This window comes from Paramormyrops kingsleyae, chromosome 1 (assembly GCF_048594095.1).
Source record: "Paramormyrops kingsleyae isolate MSU_618 chromosome 1, PKINGS_0.4, whole genome shotgun sequence".
Taxonomy (NCBI): domain Eukaryota; kingdom Metazoa; phylum Chordata; class Actinopteri; order Osteoglossiformes; family Mormyridae; genus Paramormyrops; species Paramormyrops kingsleyae.
The window spans coordinates 14679170-14700095 of NC_132797.1; the positions used below are offsets into that span (position 1 = coordinate 14679170).

General features: G+C 40.3%; 1 protein-coding gene across 3 annotated transcripts in view; it reads right to left on the minus strand.

The window, feature by feature from the left end:
* Positions 1–1701: 1701 nt before the first annotated feature.
* cmah (cytidine monophospho-N-acetylneuraminic acid hydroxylase) overlaps positions 1702–20926 on the minus strand; it is a 38383-nt gene continuing 19158 nt past the window's right edge. For 2 of the 3 annotated variants that reach the window (XM_023836794.2, XM_023836795.2), the window contains exons 2-15: positions 18933–19135; positions 18496–18587; positions 16086–16192; positions 15813–16003; positions 12653–12733; positions 12494–12560; positions 11900–11981; positions 9785–9922; positions 8833–8968; positions 6760–6903; positions 6435–6612; positions 4876–4992; positions 3461–3576; positions 1702–3237 (exon numbers count right to left, since the gene is read on the minus strand). In XM_023836794.2, coding sequence (XP_023692562.2) covers positions 3117–3237; positions 3461–3576; positions 4876–4992; positions 6435–6612; positions 6760–6903; positions 8833–8968; positions 9785–9922; positions 11900–11981; positions 12494–12560; positions 12653–12733; positions 15813–16003; positions 16086–16192; positions 18496–18587; positions 18933–19135 — 1773 coding nt within the window. In that variant the 3' untranslated portion in view covers positions 1702–3116. The remainder of the gene's footprint in view (positions 3238–3460; positions 3577–4875; positions 4993–6434; positions 6613–6759; positions 6904–8832; positions 8969–9784; positions 9923–11899; positions 11982–12493; positions 12561–12652; positions 12734–15812; positions 16004–16085; positions 16193–18495; positions 18588–18932; positions 19136–20926) is intronic. The other variant, XM_023836796.2, reaches the window with a different exon arrangement.

Consider the following 20926-nt stretch of genomic DNA (forward strand, 5'->3'; position numbering starts at 1 on the left):
TCCTATTTATGGTTTGTTTAGTAAAATATTTGCCACAAGGAGCATCTGGGAAATGTGTGTTCATGTGAAAACACACAGCTGAGCAAAGTCACTTATGCTGTTAATTCATTTTTAAATGTACAGCAAGACAAATTCTGGAAAAACTATACAGATGAAACACATTCTTTGTATATACACTCACCTAAAGGATTATTACACCTGTTCATTTTTTATTTATTATTACCATTTCTCATTAATGCAATTATCTAATCAACCAATCACATGGCAGTTGCTTCAATGCATTTAGGGGTGTGGTCCTGGTCAAGACAATCTCCTGAACTCCAAACTGAATGTCAGAATGGGAAAGAAAGGTGATTTAAACAATTTTGAGCGTGGCATGGTTGTTGGTGCCAGACGGGCCGGTCTGAGTATTTCACAATCTGCTCAGTTACTGGGATTTTCACGCACAACCATTTCTATGGTTTACAAAGAATGGTGTGCAAAGGGAAAAACATCCAGTATGCGGCAGTCCTGTGGGCGAAAATGCCTTGTTGATGCTAGAGGTCAGAGGAGAATGGGCCGACTGATTCAAGCTGATAGAAGAGCAACTTTGACTGAAATAACCACTCGTTACAACCGAGGTATGCAGCAAAGCATTTGTGAAGCCACAACACGCATAACCTTGAGGCAGATGGGCTACAACAGCAGAAGACCCCACCGGGTACCACTCATCTCCACTACAAATAGGAAAAAGAGGCTACAATTTGCACGAGCTCACCAAAATTGGACAGTTGAAGACTGGAAAAATGTTGCCTGGTCTGATGAGTCTCGATTTCTGTTGAGACATTCAAATGGTAGAGTCAGAATTTGGCGTAAACAGAATGAGAACATGGATCCATCATGCCTTTTTACCACTGTGCAGGCTGGTGGTGGTGGTGTAATGGTGTGGGGGATGTTTTCTTGGCACACTTTAGGCCCCTTAGTGCCAATTGGGCATCGTTTAAATGCCACGGCCTACCTGAGCATTGTTTCTGACCATGTCCATCCCTTTATGACCACCATGTACCCATCCTCTGATGGCTACTTCCAGCAGGATAATGCACCATGTCACAAAGCTCGAATCATTTCAAATTGGTTTCTTGAACATGACAATGAGTTCACTGTACTACAATGGCCCCCACGGTCACCAGATCTCAACCCAATAGAGCATCTTTGGGATGTGGTGGAATGGGAGCTTCGTGCCCTGGATGTGCATCCCACAAATCTCCATCAACTGCAAGATGCTATCCTATCAATATGGGCCAACATTTCTAAAGAATGCTTTCAGCACCTTGTTGAATCAATGCCACGTAGAATTAAGGCAGTTCTGAAGGTGAAAGGGGGTCAAACACCGTATTAGTATGGTGTTCCTAATAATCCTTTAGGTGAGTGTATGTGCCTTTTGTCATTAGCAGTTAATTGCAGTTAATTAGGACACCTATAATTTCAAAAATATCTTTATGACTGTCCAACATGATTTCCCTAATTTTTACTTGGATAGATAATTCCATTCATCTTTCTACTGTTTTTTGTTGTAAGGTCTGGGGGTCCTGGTTCATGTCCCAGGCAGAGCAAGGTATAAGGCATGGAGGGGACTGGATAGCTATAACAGAATAGCTACATTCATCCTGATACAAAATAACAAGCAAGAACAAGAATTAAAATCGACATTTTTGTCAGTGTTACATTTTAATTAAGATCTCTGATTGGACCAAGAAAATTCCATTTTGAGGAATAATTAAGTTTACAATGAATTATATACATCATGACAAATTGTTCATTCAGAGAAGCATTTATAAATCACAAATAAATCACAGTGGGATAAAGTAAAATCCCTAGATTGATCGCTTGTAATCCCAAAACCATTCAGCAGGTTATGGAAATGTGCCCGTGTTCGGGAGAGTAATCTGATCAGCCTTCAGCACGACCCTCAACACCAACTGTTTATACGTGCATGTGTCTCCCAGTCTAGAGCATGATGGGATACGTGGAAGCTGCTCTTGGGCATTGGTAAAAGTCCCTCTATCTAAAATGATACTGCCAGTGATTATAACACTTGTTAGCTATACATAAATCAGACTCTGAAATAAATCAAATGAATACAGTGGAATCCGCTTACAGTGATCACATCTGTCCGGGTGAAATTCATCAGTACAAGCGGATAATCATTATAACCAATTTTTTCTATTTCTTTATGTATCAGGCAGATTACCATCTGATAGATATTTGTATATTTATTACATTAATTTAGAGTAATGGAGCTGACACTGTCACTAGTTACCAAATTTTATTGACTCTTTTAAAGTATAGTACAGCTGTTTTGAATGCTTTTCAAATTACAGTACTCTTCAAATTAAACTACTGAACTGTGCATAATTCAAATACATTAATACAGTACAGTAATGTCTACAAAATATAACTTACTTTAATTCAAATCATTATTAGTTTATAGCCTAAAACATAAAAGTATTGAGGAGTTTGTGAAACACTGTGCATCAGCAGTGCAGATACAGGCCATGTCTTTCTGCACATTTTTCAATTTTTAAACAGAACAGAAAATAAACCATAGACTATAAATGCCGAAGAGGTAGCAGAATTTGAAATCGAACTTCATCTACAAAAAAAGAGACTTTTTTCCTGTCATGAGTTCTGCATTACTGTATCATAATTTTAGATTTTTTTCAGACAAAAAATGAACACTGTAAGCAGACTTCTTGATTACTATAAGCAAATTATTTGAATAGCATTGATGCCGTCTCAGGCTTTTGATCCATATAAGCAGCTGATCACTATAACCATGATCGCTATAAGTGGTTTCCACTGTACTAAAATGATCTTGTCCAAAGTAAATCACTAAGCACTAGTAAAAAAAAATCATTCATTCTAAAGTGTAGGTCTTCTAGTGAATTCTTCATTAATTCTTAAATTAGGGACCCCCAAATGAAAGCAGAGGGACCCTCCTTCACTACCGCATGATTATAGAAGCAAAATGGTTCTTCATTTTTAACATGTAGCCTCACACACAGATATAGCTGCACATTAACCTTCTCTTAACAGTATCTTTGTCTTGCTCGCTATGAAGACTCAATGATGGTTCTCTAAAACAACTTGCAGTTGTTTACTCCTGCCTCTTCTGACTCTTCCATTTTCACTTTCTGCAGAAAAGAGTCCCAGTCCGGTCCAACTGTAGGTAGCTGGGTCTGAAAATGATTCCAGAAACTGGGAGGAGGGAGGGGCTGATGAAGACTCAACAAAGTTTTTTTTTTTTTTTTTTTTAGAAACCGAAATTTGTAAAGAAATATTGTGATTTATTTATCGTCATGAAACTCAATTACATGAATCAATGAATGTATGAATCACTTCTTGCTAATCTTGTGCTCAGGTAACTCGGATGAAATGTAGAGTGAGTATGGAAAATTGTGTGGGGGGGGGTGGTTCTCACCGGTGGTGGTATATGTCTGGCTCTCTGCTGATCCTGTTCTGGAAGCCGATGTAAAGATCATCCCAGAGGAGGCCGTTCCTCACTACATGGCGAATAACTCCAACCCGGTTTCTCACCTGACGGCCATAAGATACTCCTTTTGAAATTTGCTCTTATATGCTCAGGTAGAAATCACCCCATCTTATCCGCTAACTTTGGTGATATACACCTTTCAAAGTCAAAGTGATTTAGTATTTAATACTTCTGGATAGTTGGATGTCAAGCTACGTACATTATGGCACAATGATCAGTTGAAAAAGGTGTCATGGCTAGTCCACTTCTGGAATGTAAACTGACATGATTCATGATCATATATAGAGCAAAAGTGGAATCACCAGAATGAATAATGAAACAAACACCTGAAGACGGTAATTAATTCAACCTGACTGTGACTCAGACCGCTACCATTAATAAAGACAAAATGATTCCCAACCTGCTTTTGTGATGCATATGCTTAGATTTTATTTTAAGTGACCTGCCTGCATATGATCCGGATATTATTTATGCCTGGAGCCCAGGAGGGGCCTTGGTTGAAAAATAAAACATTTGAGGAAAAATGATTTCGATATCGAAACAAAATATTTGGGATCATGCTAACAGATGAATGCTAACAGAAATAATATAAAGTAAGTTTATGTATTAATAGTTCAATTCTGATGGTACCTTAAGCGGAAGAAAAAGCTTTGTACATAAGCAAATTTTTATTAATTTAATTGTCCAATAGGCTTTAAGCACACTTGTCACGTCACAATGCAAATGTAGCTGAAAATAAGGCCACCCTACAATTGACACCCGTTTGTTTACATATTTTCAACATATTTGCAAACTGTCATGTAATAAAAAGACAAGATTGCGGAATTTTTTTTTCCAGAAAACATACTTTATAATTAACTAACAGGTTAAGACAAATGTGCTTTGTGTTATTGGTAAGACCCAGTTAATAGTACAGGCAGTCCTTGGGTTAAGAACATCTGACTTACTCATACTTACTAACGGACTTCAGATATTATGATATTATAAATCCAGGTTAAATACAATACAATGGTTCATAATGATGAAGGCACGCACAACTCGAGAAAGCATTGCAGGGCTTCACCGGTCCGTCGGCTCAATGTACAGTACAGTAACGTATGTAGCTAATAATAATTATTATTATGTGCTGTAAATTATTATTCTGACTCACCTATAAATTCAACTTAAAGACAGATTTAGGGAACGGAACTTGTTTGTAACCTGGGGACTGTCTGCATGTGTTAATCAATGGTGTGCCATGGAATAATTACTTTATGAAAGGTGTGCCGTGACAGAAAAAAGGTTGGGAAACACTGCAGTAAACAATCAGATTTTTTTTCGTAGTGAACATCATCATAACCCACCTCCAGATAAGCATGTTCTCTCTCTGGTCTCTGCTTAGGGAAAGAAAGGTCTAAGAAATCCACGAGGTAGTCATAGCCACCGGGAAATGGCTGAAATTCCTCGTCCGTTTCTATAACCTGAAACAGACGACATACGTTTTTAAACACTGCACTGCTATACTATAGCAGTATAATTGAATATTATGACAGTAGAATGGTTTTGTTTTGCTGGATTTCGATGTACAACAAATAAATTGCAAACTACATTACAAAATGCTACATTGACTTCCAACAACGTGCACATATGTAAAACAGATTCGCATATATTTAGGTAACAGAGAGAATCTAGCTATTCTATCCATCTTCCTGTAACAGCGACGGTTCAGGCAGGGAAAAGGAGGGTGACAATCCATTTGCGGCTCAGAGACTAAAGGGGTTTATTGAACGGAACACAAACGGAAACCACAAAGTAAAAGGGACCACGAGGGTTCAGAACTAAACTCATAAATTAAAAGAAAATCAATAAGCTAACATAAAGGGAACCGGGGCCAAGGCTCGACAACAGCACAGTAACACAGCACAAAAGTCAATGACTCACTGAAGAGGGGAGAGGGGCTGGCACTAAAGTACAGACACAAGGCTAATAAGACATGATGTAGAAGAGGTGAGAATAAAAAAATCAATAAAAGCACAGGACAATGAGCAATTAAGTCAGAAACTAGGAAACACAGGGGTCACTAAAACCATGAAATACACCAGACACTCGGGATACAACACAGGGACAAAGCCGTACCAGAATAGAAGCAGGGCAAACCTAGAATAAGAAAACTAAGATGGAAAAAAAACAAATGGAAATGAAACACTGGGGAAAAAACCCAAGAAATACGAATAAGTGAGAAGGCTGGCCTTGAACTCCTGACCAGTGGATTTACAGCCACACACTCAGCCCATAGAACTATGAAGCAGTCTGGGGAGGTGGGGAAACACACTAGGGACTTGAAGGACATGAGACAGGGTGGGAAGGAGACACGAAGGGTAGGGTTGGACGGTACAGACCCTGATACTATCATGCTGTTTATCTGATAACAGGTCACAGTGAACCTGAAAGCTAACCTGGTGAAGCACAGAGTACAATGCCAGTCCATCACAGGGCACAATGCTCAAACGCTCACTAAGGACAATCTAGTGAAGCACAGGGTACAATGCCAATCCCTCACAGGGCACAATGCTCAAACGCTCACTAAGGATAATCTAATGAAGCACAGAGTAACAGGTGCAAACTCCGCAAACAGATCTGGGGGCAGGAATTGAAGCTGTGTGCTGGGAATTGTGAGACTAAAATGCTAACCGGCAAGTCACTGCTCCATCCTTGAATAGGTCTATTAATATTTAGAGCACATAACCTGAAATCCTAAACAATCCACATGACCATATAATCCTTAATCAAATAATTTGTTCATTCATTCATTTATGTTCTATACGGCTTTATACTATATAGAGTCCAGAGCCTATCCTGGAAATAATGAACATGGAAAACAAACAAAGCAAATCAACTGATCAGACAATGCAAATGCAGTCACCCGTGCAACCAGATTGTAGTCCAGGAACCCAGCCCAGCTGTAGTAAAACTGGATCCAGCTGTCATGCTTAAATATGTCTTCAGTGTTGGCTGCATTGAGGTTATTCACATACAGGTCAAAGTCCCATGTGTCCATATAGAGCTGCGTACCAGGTGGAGGATCTGTAATTGCCATGCTACTGTCATAATGACAAAAAACAACAGCAAACAGTGTTTGTTGATATGACACAAATGCAAAATGAGATGACTGCTGATGACTTGTGATTCCAAGGCTTGTCACATGGTAAGTCATGATGTCAACCTCAGAACATAGAGAGAACACGCACCTGTCACTGGGATTTTTCTGTGCTAAGCCCAGGTCCAGAACTGCTCCTGGCTTTGGAGTCCAGGTAAGAGTGGATGGACACAGCTTGTTGATCAATGAATTGAGCTCTTCAGGGTTATTTTTCATGTTTGTCTCCTTGAGGTACCTGTGCTTGGTCAGAACCAGACTGCTAACACATCTTCTGAATACCCTTTATATACAGCATTATACATGCTTTAATAGATCACCAAAATGCAAATTTGATGCATTGTATCATGTTCTACAGTCATTTTTAAATTATTTCAGTGAGTATGCCGCAGCCTTCTGTTCGACATGCATTAAAATATCCGTATGAGAAATTGCAAAATACACAATATACCACATATGCATTCTAAGATATATGCTACATTAAAATGGACTTTCTGAACTTTAGGCAACATATTTCCCTGCATCCATCCTTCCACTCATCCTTCAACCTCTTAACTTGGTCAGGTTCACAAACAAAGTGCCATTACTATTGTAATTATATACATGAGGATTTTTTAAACATTAAAAATAGCATTTGGAAGATGGGTAAATGGATGTATAGCTAAATAAGTACCATATAATGCGAATTACAAAAACATAAAGAGTATCATGTCATTTATATAATATATAAAATATATATTTTAATATTGATAACTTTTTTGCCTTTCTCAAAACACATTCAACGGTGTGAGTTGGAATACTGCAGTGAGGTTTATCCTGACCCAATATAATGCTAAATTGTCAAGGAACAAGACTGTCATCATTGATGTGGTTGGGGTTGATGTGCTGGGGGTAGATTTACATGAAACAAGAAGAGGTTCTTGCAGGACGAACTGCCTTTCTACAGGATATTGGAGTAGCATTCATGTTCTATTTTCTGCATACGGTCAGCACTAGGCATGTAGCAATTCACCCAATTTACAATTCGGTTCAATTAATGATAATAATTAATGATAATTTGAGCTATTTCGCTGTTCATTTTTTATGTCCATAAATAAAATCATCATAAATTCTTTTCAAACAAATTTATTGTTAAATGCTTAGTTAGCACCCTGGTCTACTTTAACTTGACATGGAGTTCCCCAGGATCTTCAGGGAGATGGGAATGAGACAGGGGGATTCATTCATATGCACACATGGGCAGCAGACAGGGGGATTCATTCATATGCACACATGGGCATGAGACGGGGGGATTCATTCATATGCACACATGGGTATGAGACAGAGGGGATTCATTCATATGCACACGAGCAGCAGACGGGGGGGATTCATTCATATGCACACATGGGCAGCAGACGGGGGGATTCATTCATATGCACACATGGGCAGCAGACGGGGGGATTCATTCATATGCACACATGGGCAGCAGACAGGGGGATTCATTCATATGCACACATGGGCAGCAGACGGGGGGATTCATTCATATGCACACATGGGCAGCAGACAGGGGGATTCATTCATATGCACACATGGGTATGAGACAGAGGGGATTCATTCATATGCACACGAGCAGCAGACGGGGGGATTCATTCATATGCACACATGGGCAGCAGACAGGGGGATTCATTCATATGCACACATGGGCAGCAGACGGGGGGATTCATTCATATGCACACATGGGCAGCAGACAGGGGGATTCATTCATATGCACACATGGGCAGCAGACGGGGGGATTCATTCATATGCACACATGGGCAGCAGACGGGGGGATTCATTCATATGCACACATGGGCAGCAGACGGGGGGATTCATTCATATGCACACATGGGCAGCAGACGGGGGGGATTCATTCATATGCACACATGGGCAGCAGACGGGGGGATTCATTCATATGCACACATGGGCAGCAGACGGGGGGATTCATTCATATGCACACATGGGCAGCAGACGGGGGGATTCATTCATATGCACACATGGGCAGCAGATGGGGGGATTCATTCATATGCACACATGGGCATCCAGCTCAGTTTGTTGACTTTTGGATTTTTTCTTATGTGACGTTTCCAGCCCCTGATGTCTGTGGCCCACTGTTAGCCCCGAGTGGTACCATCAAGCAGTATGTTGTTACCTGTCTGAGGGATGTGCTTCGACAAAATAGCCTGCAAAAGGACAGTAGATCTTGGGTTGCAAGGATTTCACCAGCTGGGCCTTATAGTTCAGGAGCTTCTTCCTTTCATTCCTGATGAACTCGGCCTTCCATGATTCTGAAATTGTGGCCAGAAAGAAACCGTGTCACATTGATTCATCTTCCAAAGGTGTAGCTAGGTCAGGGTCACGGGGGGCTGGGATTCAAGACCCCATGGCAAGACGCACAGGTCACACCCAAAATGGGACACACCGTCAGTTTAGAAACCAATTCACCTAACGGTGTGTAGAGGACAGCCACGTAACACAGGAGAACATGCAAACTCCACATTCACTAGTAAAGAATAGATACTTTTCAAAATATGGGGAGGTATATTACTCTGTGGTTACTCTCTATAGTTCACTGAACTATTAAATGCACCTTTCTTCCACTCCCAGCTCTGCGTGTGGAGTTTGCAAATTCTTCCCATGTTTTCACAGGTTTCCTTTGAGAACTCTGATTTATCCCCAAAAACATGCAGTTAGGTGAATTGGTGCCTTTAAGCTGCCTTTAGTGTGTGACTGTGTGTGTACCCTGTGTTGGACTGGCACCTAGTGCAAGGCTTCTTACTTGGTGCCCTGTGTTTCCTGGGATGGACTTCAGGCTGACTGTGACCCTGCATTGCCTAAGACAGTGTTTCCCAGTTCAGTCCTGAGGAACCCACAGACAATCCAAGTTTTTGCTCCCTCCCAGCCCCCAACACTCCTGTAAAAGCTATTCGGCATTCCTGATTGTTTGGTTCAGCTGTGCTAGGAGCTGGGAGAGAGCAAAAATGTGGACTGTCTGAGGGACTCCAAGGACTGGGCTGAGAAACGGAGGGATAAGCGGATATATAAGAGGGATTGGTGGATATTGGTGAAGTTTTGAGGCCTGGGTAAATAACAGCAGCCCCCACCTGTGTATCTGCCTCCAGTGAAGCTCATGGGGAAGCCTGAGGCCCCCCCGGCAAAGTCACTCATCATTAGAGCCACATTCTCAGGTAGCCTTCCCCCGTTCGGCCGTGTGCAGTCCACTGTGTTCAGGATCATGTGACCTAAAGTGAAATTAACTGGATTAATGGCTATAAATGAAAGCATTAATCAGATTTAGCTACTTTTGCTTGGGAAACTATCATACGGAAGAATGCTGTTAACCTAAGAAATTTAGCAGAGACACTAGACTACCGTACTGTCCTTGTTAATTAATTTTGCAGCTTTTTTGAGAAGTATACAGAGCAAGAGAAAAGTCTACATAAATTTGAAATATATTTTGGCCCAAGATCCCACATTATAAAAACAAAATGAAATGCTCTTCCACCTTTATTTCTTAAAAATGATAAATACAATGCACAGTGATATAGAACAAGATAATTCATGTAAAGTAAAAGAACAAGTAATATGGCTTTGATAATTGTACGTGTTCCTCAGTTAATGTTTTCCAGAAGCACCATTTATTGAATTTCAACCATAATCATCAGGATGAGCCATGAGTAAGTTGTACCCCGCCCCCCCCCCAAAAAAAAAACCCCAAAAAACTCAGTTGTCTCACATCAGGTGCCAGATTGTTGAAGAAAAAAAATATACTCTAAGGAGAATATAATCTTTCAACACTCCCTTATATGATCCTTTTTAACAGGATTGGTTATCGGACAACATGTCTAGTGTGTGATCTTCTCATTCCTTCTCATAAGCCCTTACATTTGTTTACTCTATATGTATATAACCACCTAATCTAATATTTAATGACCCACTGTTACACATTGATTGTAGTAACATTACTCAAGCTTCAACCAAGATTCTCCCCTCCCAGTTTCTCATACCTCTTTACTGTTTACTGTCACCAAGGCAACCTCCCCGATCCAAATCCAGGGTTTTTCCTTTATAGCTGCCAGATGCATTGTCTTTCTTGCTCTTACTAATCTGACCCTCTCTAACCATTCCAGGTGCACACGTGGACGTTCACAAGTCCACAAGGTCAGTATCTTCTTGCATAAGACCTAGGACAGAATAACAATCCCACAACTCGCCCTACCCCACCTGAATTCCATCTTGTCTTCCACAGCACCATCTCTGCAGCCATTAAATAAAAGACTGTGAAGCCCAGCTTCATATTCCCAAGTTTATTTTATGGTGCTTCACACAGCCTCTGCTGCCTCAGCCTCGCTTCTCCATAACAAGAACCAATAAGGTGGCCACGCTGACCTTCTTGAGCCAAACAAGTCGTACTTCTGCAAAGAGCCTAGAGAAATGATATCATCTGACAGGTCTGGCTCATTACATTTCTGACTTTGAAGAGGAGAACACATGCAAATTCCAATGCCAAGGACCCAAGCAGGGATCGCCCTGGACAAGCTACCAGTCCATTACAGGACACAAGGACACTCACATGAGTAATCTAAAGATATCTTGTCCAAATCTACCATATACTCACATTACTGTAAACTACCCCAATATTACCGACTAAATGGACCTGATGAGAAATGTTGATGTCATGATGAGAAAATATATGCTCATATACTGTACAGTATATGTTAAATGTAAAATTGCTTATTTTACACATTATCTTAACCATAAAATTTTAATTAAACTTTCAATCCATAATCCTATAATAACTAGTTAATCAGGTAATAATGGACCAAGTCTGTTTTCTGGAAAATAGAATAATTCTTGATGTCTTGATGTGCAGGACGAAGGACTAAAAGGTTGGCGTTTGGGCAAACAAAGGGAAGGTTTATTTAAAGCAAAACTCAACAGAACTGGACAGGGGCTGGAAAACAAGTATGAGTGCAAGGGGTCAAAATGGGAGGACTGGTACAGGGAAGGACATGGGCAGACAGCAGGAGTGACGTTAAAAACAGGACTGGCGATACCAAACAGACAGTTACTTAAGATTAACGTGGGACAACAAGCTACAGGCGTGGCTCATCAGGATGATGCCCGGGAGTAGACAGGAGAGTCAGGCAGACATGGTGGGCGGGATGTAACAATGACGTGTTTTTAATTGAATATTATAATGATTATTATGTAAGTACCTTTGTATTGCACAATAATGCAGGTGTCCATTTCAGGGTGCACACCGTCCATCATAATCATGAATCGCAAGTGCTCGTCAATCTAAACAAAATACAATAATAAAAATATAAAGCAAAACAGGATATAGTCCACTTGTCACTTCAAGAGCAAATTTCAAAACCAGCACAGTCCCTGGGACATGGTTTTGAGAAAATGTGACCTTTTCTGTGAATTTTGGGAATTTAAGGAAACTGCTCCGCTGGATTTTGAGGATGGAGTGAGTTTTGGTTCCCTATACTGTAACATGATGAGGATGCCTGACTTTAGGTCATTGGCCATGGGCGTCGCCGCCATTCATAACTATTCGTTTGGAGCTCCCCACATTTAACATAAAAATATTAGTTTTATGCCAGTGTGTCCCCCCCACATTGAAAATGCTGTTGACGTCTCATCTCAAAAACAACAAAAAAAAAATGGTGCAAGGTAGTTTTGGAAATTTAAGTATTATTTTTGTCTTGACTTTTGAAATCAAGAGATTGACCTTAAAGGACTTCTTTTGGCTTAAAATTAGTGTTGAAGCAGCAGAAAAATGTGGAAATGCCCCAGGTATTTACGTTTCTCCAGACACCAAAGGGGACGACATTGATGTTGGTCAGCTGCACGCCGCTCTTGTCAAGGTACCTGTTCATGAGGACAAACAAATGCATGTCACACACAACAAAAACTAAGAGTCAGCAAATAACTGGAGTGTGGAGACTCCTTTCTATACGCACCAGAAGACGGGCCGAGATGTGTCTCCAACATAAATGGGCACATCTGGTTGATGGGCAGCCAGCATTTTTAAGGTAGGGTAGCTGAAACCAAAACAACAGATCAATGCTATACCTTGGTCAAAATACTCTATTCTAAATACTCTCTTCTACTGCTAGAATAATCATACCAGTAAGTCTGAAACTGTCACTCAAGCTCAGAAGCACACAGATAATGTGATACCCACACAGGTTTACTAAAACCAGACTTACACTAAATTAGGGCTGCAACAACTAATCGATTTAATCGATTAAAATCGATTATTAAAATAGTTGCCAACTAATTTAATAATCGATTAGTTGGGTCTACGTTATTATACACATAAGTACAGTGGCAACCTCCTAATTTGGGAGCAGTAAGCTAACCAAAGCCGCGGTGGCAGTAAAGTACCATTAAGCTGGATGCCGACCGCCATAAAAGAAAAAAGTAAATGCACATAAACGCCATTTACGCATCTTTTAAATTTACAAAACAGCTTTTACTCACCTTTTTTAAGATCACTAATGTTAATGATATAGTTACCCACCGTTTTTACTGCTGTGCATATATAGTTTACCCACCTTAAATTTCTTGTTACCACTACACCACTGCTTCATTTCTTCACGATAGAAATTTATAGTAATATCAAATGTTGTAGTACTCAAGACCAGTTTTTGAAGGTCTCGATCTTGTCTTTGAATCAGTCGTATTTGTACTCGGGACTCGTATTTGTCTTGTCATGGACTCGGGATTTTTTATTTCGAGACCATAACTCTGAGAATATTCTTATTAATGAGCCGTCGGATTGGATAACTAATAACTGCAACCAATGGCGTTACTGCCGGCCGCGTTACCCGCCCCGTCCCTTCACACACGCACATGTGTTTAAATGAACGCAGGGGAAGTCGTGGTTGTCAACACAATCAGCTATTATGGGGATAGAAATGCGGCTACATATACCACAACGTGTTTACCCTACCATTCTATTAGGTGGGCGCCCCAAGTTAATTTTATTTAATTTCATTTTCTATATAGCTCCAGATCGCAACAGAAGTCATTTAAGGCTACCTTTCCGATAGAACAGGTTTATATCTTGTCCTTTTATTAAACAAACTAAACAGCCTTATGTTATTTATCTTATTTACAGTTCATCACTGTAGTATTCTGAAACAACCGGACACGTTTTAAAACAAAATTTGCCGCCTGCCTTTCACGGGTTTTTCGTCACCAATCGTCTTATTTGCGTTGATCAGTAATTTTTAGCGTAAGATGCGGAAAAGGCTTTTTCTTCGCAATAAATTTTTACTTTATTTGTCCGTAATAAATGCAGACAGACTCGCTGGCGTGCTCTCTCCCCCTGTCATATATGTGTATCAACATTAAATAACATTAGACAATTATTTAATAATATTCTTAGTAGCAGCAGCGGTAGTCTGTGGTTTTACATTAAAAAAACTGGAGTACTGAATACATTATCTAAAGCACCATGGTTGCACTTTATAAAACAAGATTTTGTGTATTTCATTACGTTGATTCAGCTGCTACAAATTATTAATTTTTTTTGTATACTCTTAATGTAGCATACATTTGTTTTTTATGTGAGTTGCTTGTTCAAGGGCCCAATGGTAAAATCACATTGCTAACCACCGCATTCAAATCGGGACCTTACCAAGCACAGGTACAAAGTGCAAACCCACTCGGCCACTTGGTACAAAGTGCAAACCCACTCGGCCGCCTGGTAGCAGTTATCACGCCTTAGGACCGATGAATTAAGGGTGTGGTTTAGTTCTGCATGCATAAAAAACCGAACCTACCTGCCAACACAAATCTAACATCTCCATAATCGATCACATATCATTGCAGATGTAGCTATAAATCCTCCCTTCTTCCAGCCAATTATCCTGGCAGGGTCATGAGGAGTTTAGCCCAGGCAGGGGGAATTCTGGATGCTGGTCTATTGCATTGAAGGAGCAGGCCTGTGTGGGCTGTGTGTAGCAAATGGGTAGGACCTCTGTGCTTGTGATCAAAAGGTTGCTGGTTTGAATCGGCAGGAAACACAAGGTCTGGGGCAGTGCTTAGCCTTAACCCTGGACTCCTGCCACCAGACATGCTGGCTTCAGATTGATCGCCATACTACCTTCTCTGAGAAACAGGTACTCTAGTTGTTTTTTTTGTTTTTTTTATTGCCCACCACCACCCTCTAGTTATTGACTTCTACTGGAGTTACAGAGTCACACATAAATAAACTACTGACTTGACTCGCAACTTGTTCCTAATTGACTTCAGACTCCTGTATAAAGACTTATGAACATAAAGAATCTTTCATAATTTAATAAGAAGCTATAAATTTCTGTAGGACCATTTTTTTCCCATCCTCTCAGATCATTTAACTAGTCCCTCCGCCACACAAACAAGACCAATCCCATGATTCATTGCACCTCAGGTTCATTCTTGGGAGGCAAGTTAGCAAGACCAATCTTGCCAAGACTACAAGTATGATCTTTTGCATTCTTGGTATTGTAAAACGCCCGCAGTGACCTGGGAATAGCCGGCAGAAGACTGGATGTGCCACAATGCGCACAAAGTAACATTCCAACATGTACCGTAACAACCTAATAGATCACTGGCACTGTTATTTTTTGCTGATAATGTTAAATTGATCAAATAAAAAGAAAACTCTCTTGCAAAACATATTAAATTGGAAGCAAAGACCTGAGACTTGACTTAGACTCTAATTCAAAGACTTCAGACTTTACTCTGACTCATCCCTCACAGACTTTACTCTGACTCATCCCTCACAGACTTTACTCTGATTCATCCCTCACAGACTTTAGACTTAAATTGGACATTAACTCAAAGACTTCAGACTCAGATTTTGAGACTCATGAATATCTCTGGAGAAAAGTAATAAAGACTGACTTCAAAACTTATTGTGAGGTTTTCGCCGTGTGTTTGAGAGTTCCTCATATAATTTCATGTGAGATTATTTCAGCAAGATTATTTCAGCAAGACTAAGTAAAGACTAAGTAAAGAGCTCATATAACACTTAGCGGCTGTTATAACCAATGCTCTCCACCTACCACCTACACAGCCAAACTGTGAACCCATATCACTCAAGTTCAAGTTCGAGAAACTGCTCCTCACCTTAGATGGTCAGAGTGCATGTGGCTGATGTAGATGGCATCGGCTCGGCATAGCCTCTCAAAGGCGTCTTCTGGAGGTTTGTGAAGCAGCCACCAGCCCCTAGCAAATGCTGGGCCAATAAGCCAGGGGTCAAAGAACATCGTTTTGCCCCCGAATTTTAGCTCCATGCACGCGTGGGTCATGTATGTGATCTGTAAGAGAAAAAAAAAAGCATAAGACCCAAGCCACACCAAACCCAAACTGGTCAATATGGTCACTGCAGGCATTATTTACAGTCACTTCTCCAGGCAAGAGCTCCTCTGTCATCTTGGGGTCACTAAGCCAAGGATCTGGGGGGTTGAGTTCGACCAGCTCGATACCTCCATCCACCCAAATGATATCTGAGTATTAGATAGCAAATACCTATCACATGTTAAAATTCATGCAGCAAAATATTGTACACAGAATATAACAATTAACCAAGTAATCACACTTTCAAAGTATATAATGAGGCAGTTCCTCAGAAAGATAAATAATCCTCATATACAAATTCGATAAAATGCCTTTCTGAAGGACAACCACTTACATGTAGAGGTAAATGCATTTAAATGCATTTGGTAAACTGTTTACTAACTTTGGCTTATGCTCATTTTTCTCTCCAGCGTGCAGTGTACTTTCTCCGACTCAGACCAGATCCCCAGCTTGTATGACAGCACCTGTTGGACACGGCTGGTTGACACTGCCTGATTCAGACTTGAGTTGTTGTTTTAAGTGTGTTTACTATAGAGAGCTGGTGAAGTCTCCCTTAGTGCTGGCAGTTTGGGGTGGGATTTGGGCTGGTATGTTGACTTATCCATGCGTGAAGTGAGATGTTGCCTTTGGTGTGCCTCCCCCAGATCTGAAATTTGTTTTTTGTGTTCTCATCTTTTCGGCTGGTACTGTGTTTTCTTATGCTTTTTCTGTTTGCTAAATAAATTATTTTGTGACAGATTGGCGCCTCTGTCTTTTTAGAGTGTAAAATTTGAGCAGGATCAACCCATATTAGATGTTCCATGGGCTCACCTATACATTATTGTGCCAGAGGTAGATGCCCACGAACATTAAAAAGAGGCGGACTGAAATAAAGCATTATCCATTGATCATCTCCTGTGACTGACCTGGAATCACTGAGACTGACCAACGGGTTGGGCAGCCCTATTTCTAAATGAGGTACAGTAGACCTACACCGTAAAGCTCATTGAATCCATTAGCAATAACTTCTAAATGGGACAGGGAATTGAGGTGGATTTGATTTAACCCTGACTAGGTAGGATATAGCCCAACCTGAATGTAACTTCGAAAAATCTAGCCAAGTAACTTAAAATGTGTACACTGAGGTATATTCTACACCATATTAAAGTACAGTAGTACCTCGGTTCTCGAACTCCCTAGAACTCGAATTTCTTGAAAGTCGAACAAACCAGTTTGACTTAGAACTCGATCTGAATATCAGAAGTCGAACCGTGAACTCTGACCTAATATAAATTGTACGCAACAGGAAATTAGTCATACTACAATGCAATTCTTACTTGAATGCCTTCTTCACAGGCTGGACGATTAACCAAATAAAGCAGCGCAACATTACAGTAACTAGCAATAAATAAACCACTAACTTACGTGTACTATTAGAGCATTTATGTCATTTATTTAAACTTTATTTTACAGGTAACTTAACTGAAAACCAGTTCTCACTGCTTTACGTGATATTCTGGAGAAATAGCAGATTACACATCCGAACTGCCTGGGATACAAACGTCATGCGTGTAACTAAACTCTTCAGCCAATAAGGGCAAAGGTGTGTCGTCACGGAGGCGGTTCCAGTTTGTGCAGCCGGGTGAGAGGTCGCAATGCATCTAACCGTAATGCATTGTGTCAGGATCCAGCGCTGTAAGCAAGTCGAACACACCCAATGACCGGACTGGGGAAACAAACTGAAACGCAGATACAGAGGACTAATGACAACAACCAGAAACAGCTGATCACATGGGGATCCCACACGAGGTTAACGAGGGGATGTGGCACACGGAAAGAGCGGACGATTGGGGCAGGACAGGGGTAATGTTGGGAAAATATCTTTATCATTTTGGAAGCCATTAAGAAAAAAATGCTCTTCTTGTTTTATCCTGTTCATTTTGTGTTTAAATGCTAAAAAAAACATATTTAGGTATAATTTTGGGGGGCCGGGAACCAATTAATTGGTTTTCCATTATTTCTTATGGAAAAAATTCGATCAGAACTCTTTTTTAGGATTCGATCCGGAGTCCGGAACGGATTAAGTTCGAGAACCGAGGTACCACTGTATAAAATGGCCAAAGTCGCATGCCTCACTACACCATCTGGAACACTAATACTACCTGCCCCTATCTGCATATGTTCTTGGATTGTGCTAACCCTTTAATGTTTACTAAATGACTGCAATTCCTTTTGCTTTATACTAGCTCAAGGATGTGTATTTAACATATTTGGCTTTAGCCCAACTGACATTCACGCCATGGTTAGAGACTGCACCGGCTTATAAACTCTTACGACTGACCCACTAAGACAGATGCCTTATTGTTCTTCTTCTGAACGTAAGTATTGTAAATCATCCCCCTAAATATGAAAATCAATTAACAGTTGATCACAGATAAAATGAAAGATGTATTACAAAGGGAAGGTATGTTACCAAGCTCATCCTGCTCAAAGCTGTCCGGGGGATTCACATATCGCATTGTGGAGACATTCAGCTTCCAGTAGTGTTTCGTACATCGCACTGTTCTGTTTGTGGGAAGTGGGTACAAACCAGCACACAGGTAAACCAAATAGGTAACACTCAGGTAGAAACAACGCTATTAGTATTGATTAATCAAAATTTCAATTAATCTGTTCCAGAGAACTACAGTGTGAATTTGGCCCACTGAATGAAATATCAATATATATCAAATATAAAATCAAATCCAAAAGTGTGTAGTAAATTAGCAAGTAGTAAAATTTGAATTATCAAAAGCTTATATATTAATATAAATATGAACAGTGTGTAATTTTACATGGATTTAAAACATGCATATAACTTGGAGTTATATGTTTATGTTTTGATTCTTTCCCCCATCTGTTACTACGTACTGGCCATCCATATCCTCTATGTCTTTAATAAAGAGTCCTCCTTGGTGTTTGCACTGGTTCCTGCAAGCCCTGAGGCCTCGGTCATCCTTGTAAATGATGTAACATTTCCCTTCCTCCTGGTTCTTCTTGAAGTTGATGCCCTTTTTCAGCGCAAGAACTTCTTCTGCAGTTAGGGAGAGGATGGTTTTTGGGCACTGAGCCATCTTGGATAGAAGCAAGACAGAGGATATAATCAGTACACAGCTTATGATTTAATAATGACATTAGGGGAACATGCTGTGGAACAAAATTCTGCTGTTTATTTTGCCGCTACGTGAGTTTGAGCCGACTGCCGCAGCACTTAAATAACCCTGTAAAGCCTGACACATTAAACAACACTTTTATTTTTATTTTTGGATTATATATTGTAACGAAAGCTACTGAAGGGTGTGTCCTTACAGCAATGCCCTAGAAGGAGCGTCCGGACTTCTACTGATACCGTTTTTTTACCCCTACAAGTCTTACCAGCTATCTGTCTGTTTGCTGCAAAGATAAACACTGCCTTTCAATTTTGTTCTCACATATACAGTGCTGTGTAAAAGTCTTAGGCAGTTCAAAGAAATGTTTAAAGCTGTTTATCTGGGTAGCAAGTGTACTTTGGCTTAGAACAAAAAACACAATTTAACATTAGAACATGGGCAAACACAATAAAAACTAGTAATAATTTCTTCTGTTTTCTAAAAAGTTACTGATATCTAGTTGGATGGCTAGATGAACACCGCTTCAGTTCCCAAACTTCTCCTCAGGGGCACCTCAGCCGTTCCACGATTTTGTTAAATTTCACCAACAGCTCAATTAAATAATTAAATGAATTGGTTTAAAAAGTCAGTGACAGATTGACCAGCTGTATGAGGTGTGCTAGTGGCCAAGTCAAAAAATACATGGCTGCACTGGAGGGTCACTGCAAATACTGGGGTGATTTTAGCAGAGGTTCTGAAATGGCTAAGCTGACACACTTTGACAGGCATAATATCATAGTTTTAGGATAATCTAAACATAATTTTCTTTGCCTGCCTAAGACTTTTGCACAGTACTGTATATAACCTTTGTTACAATATTTTTTAACTCAAACACATATGATGCAGTAGGCATTTGTGACTACTTGTTGATTACAAACGTTCCAAGACGTGCTTTTTTGTTTGGTGTTTAGTACAAAGAAAGACAATGAATACTATTGTTCAACAAAATGAATGAGATTCCTTATAAGGCACAAAGCAACCAAAAGAAAGCAATGCTTCTGGATAAGCTTGGAGCAATATATATGGAGCAAGCGAATGAGACTATATAATTATATCTCAGAAAAAAGCAGCACACTAATTAAAAATAATGAAATATTCATTTGTATGATATATTTACACAGTATTGTAATGAAACATTGAATATGTATTTATTCCAATAAAATAATCTTATAGAATATTTCAGGGAGAGCACTGGTCTTACCTCATAGAGTAAGAGGAAAGATCCAGGGGGAGGGACAGGAAAAGGAGAGGAAGGATGGAGAGGAAAAGGAGGAAGAGGAGGATCCGGTGCCCACCCACTGGCAGAGTGTAACAGGCAGTAGTGAGGAAGGTGGGAAATGGAGAGGTGTCTGCCTCCAGGGCCATCATGAGAGGTCCACCCCCCTCCCCAAAATTTTACCAAGTTTCCTTCTCATGACAGAGGATCAAATAGTATACAATAGTTGTATATAACAGATAAGCTAGAGGAAAAAGACACCACTAAATGTATTCGAATGTATTCTTCTAACCTCATCACCAGTGCCATGCAGAGACATTTCAATGTTTATTTTGCTGGGGGAGGGGGGGTGGTGGTCTCCTCACTAAATTGCTTCAGTGATAGAAAAGGGGCACTTAGAACCTTAAAGCAGGGGCACATTCAATTGTTCAGACAAATGGGGCCGGTGCTCAGATACCCTAGTCCCCCTCCTCTGCATGTGCCCGTGGCGGAACAACTGT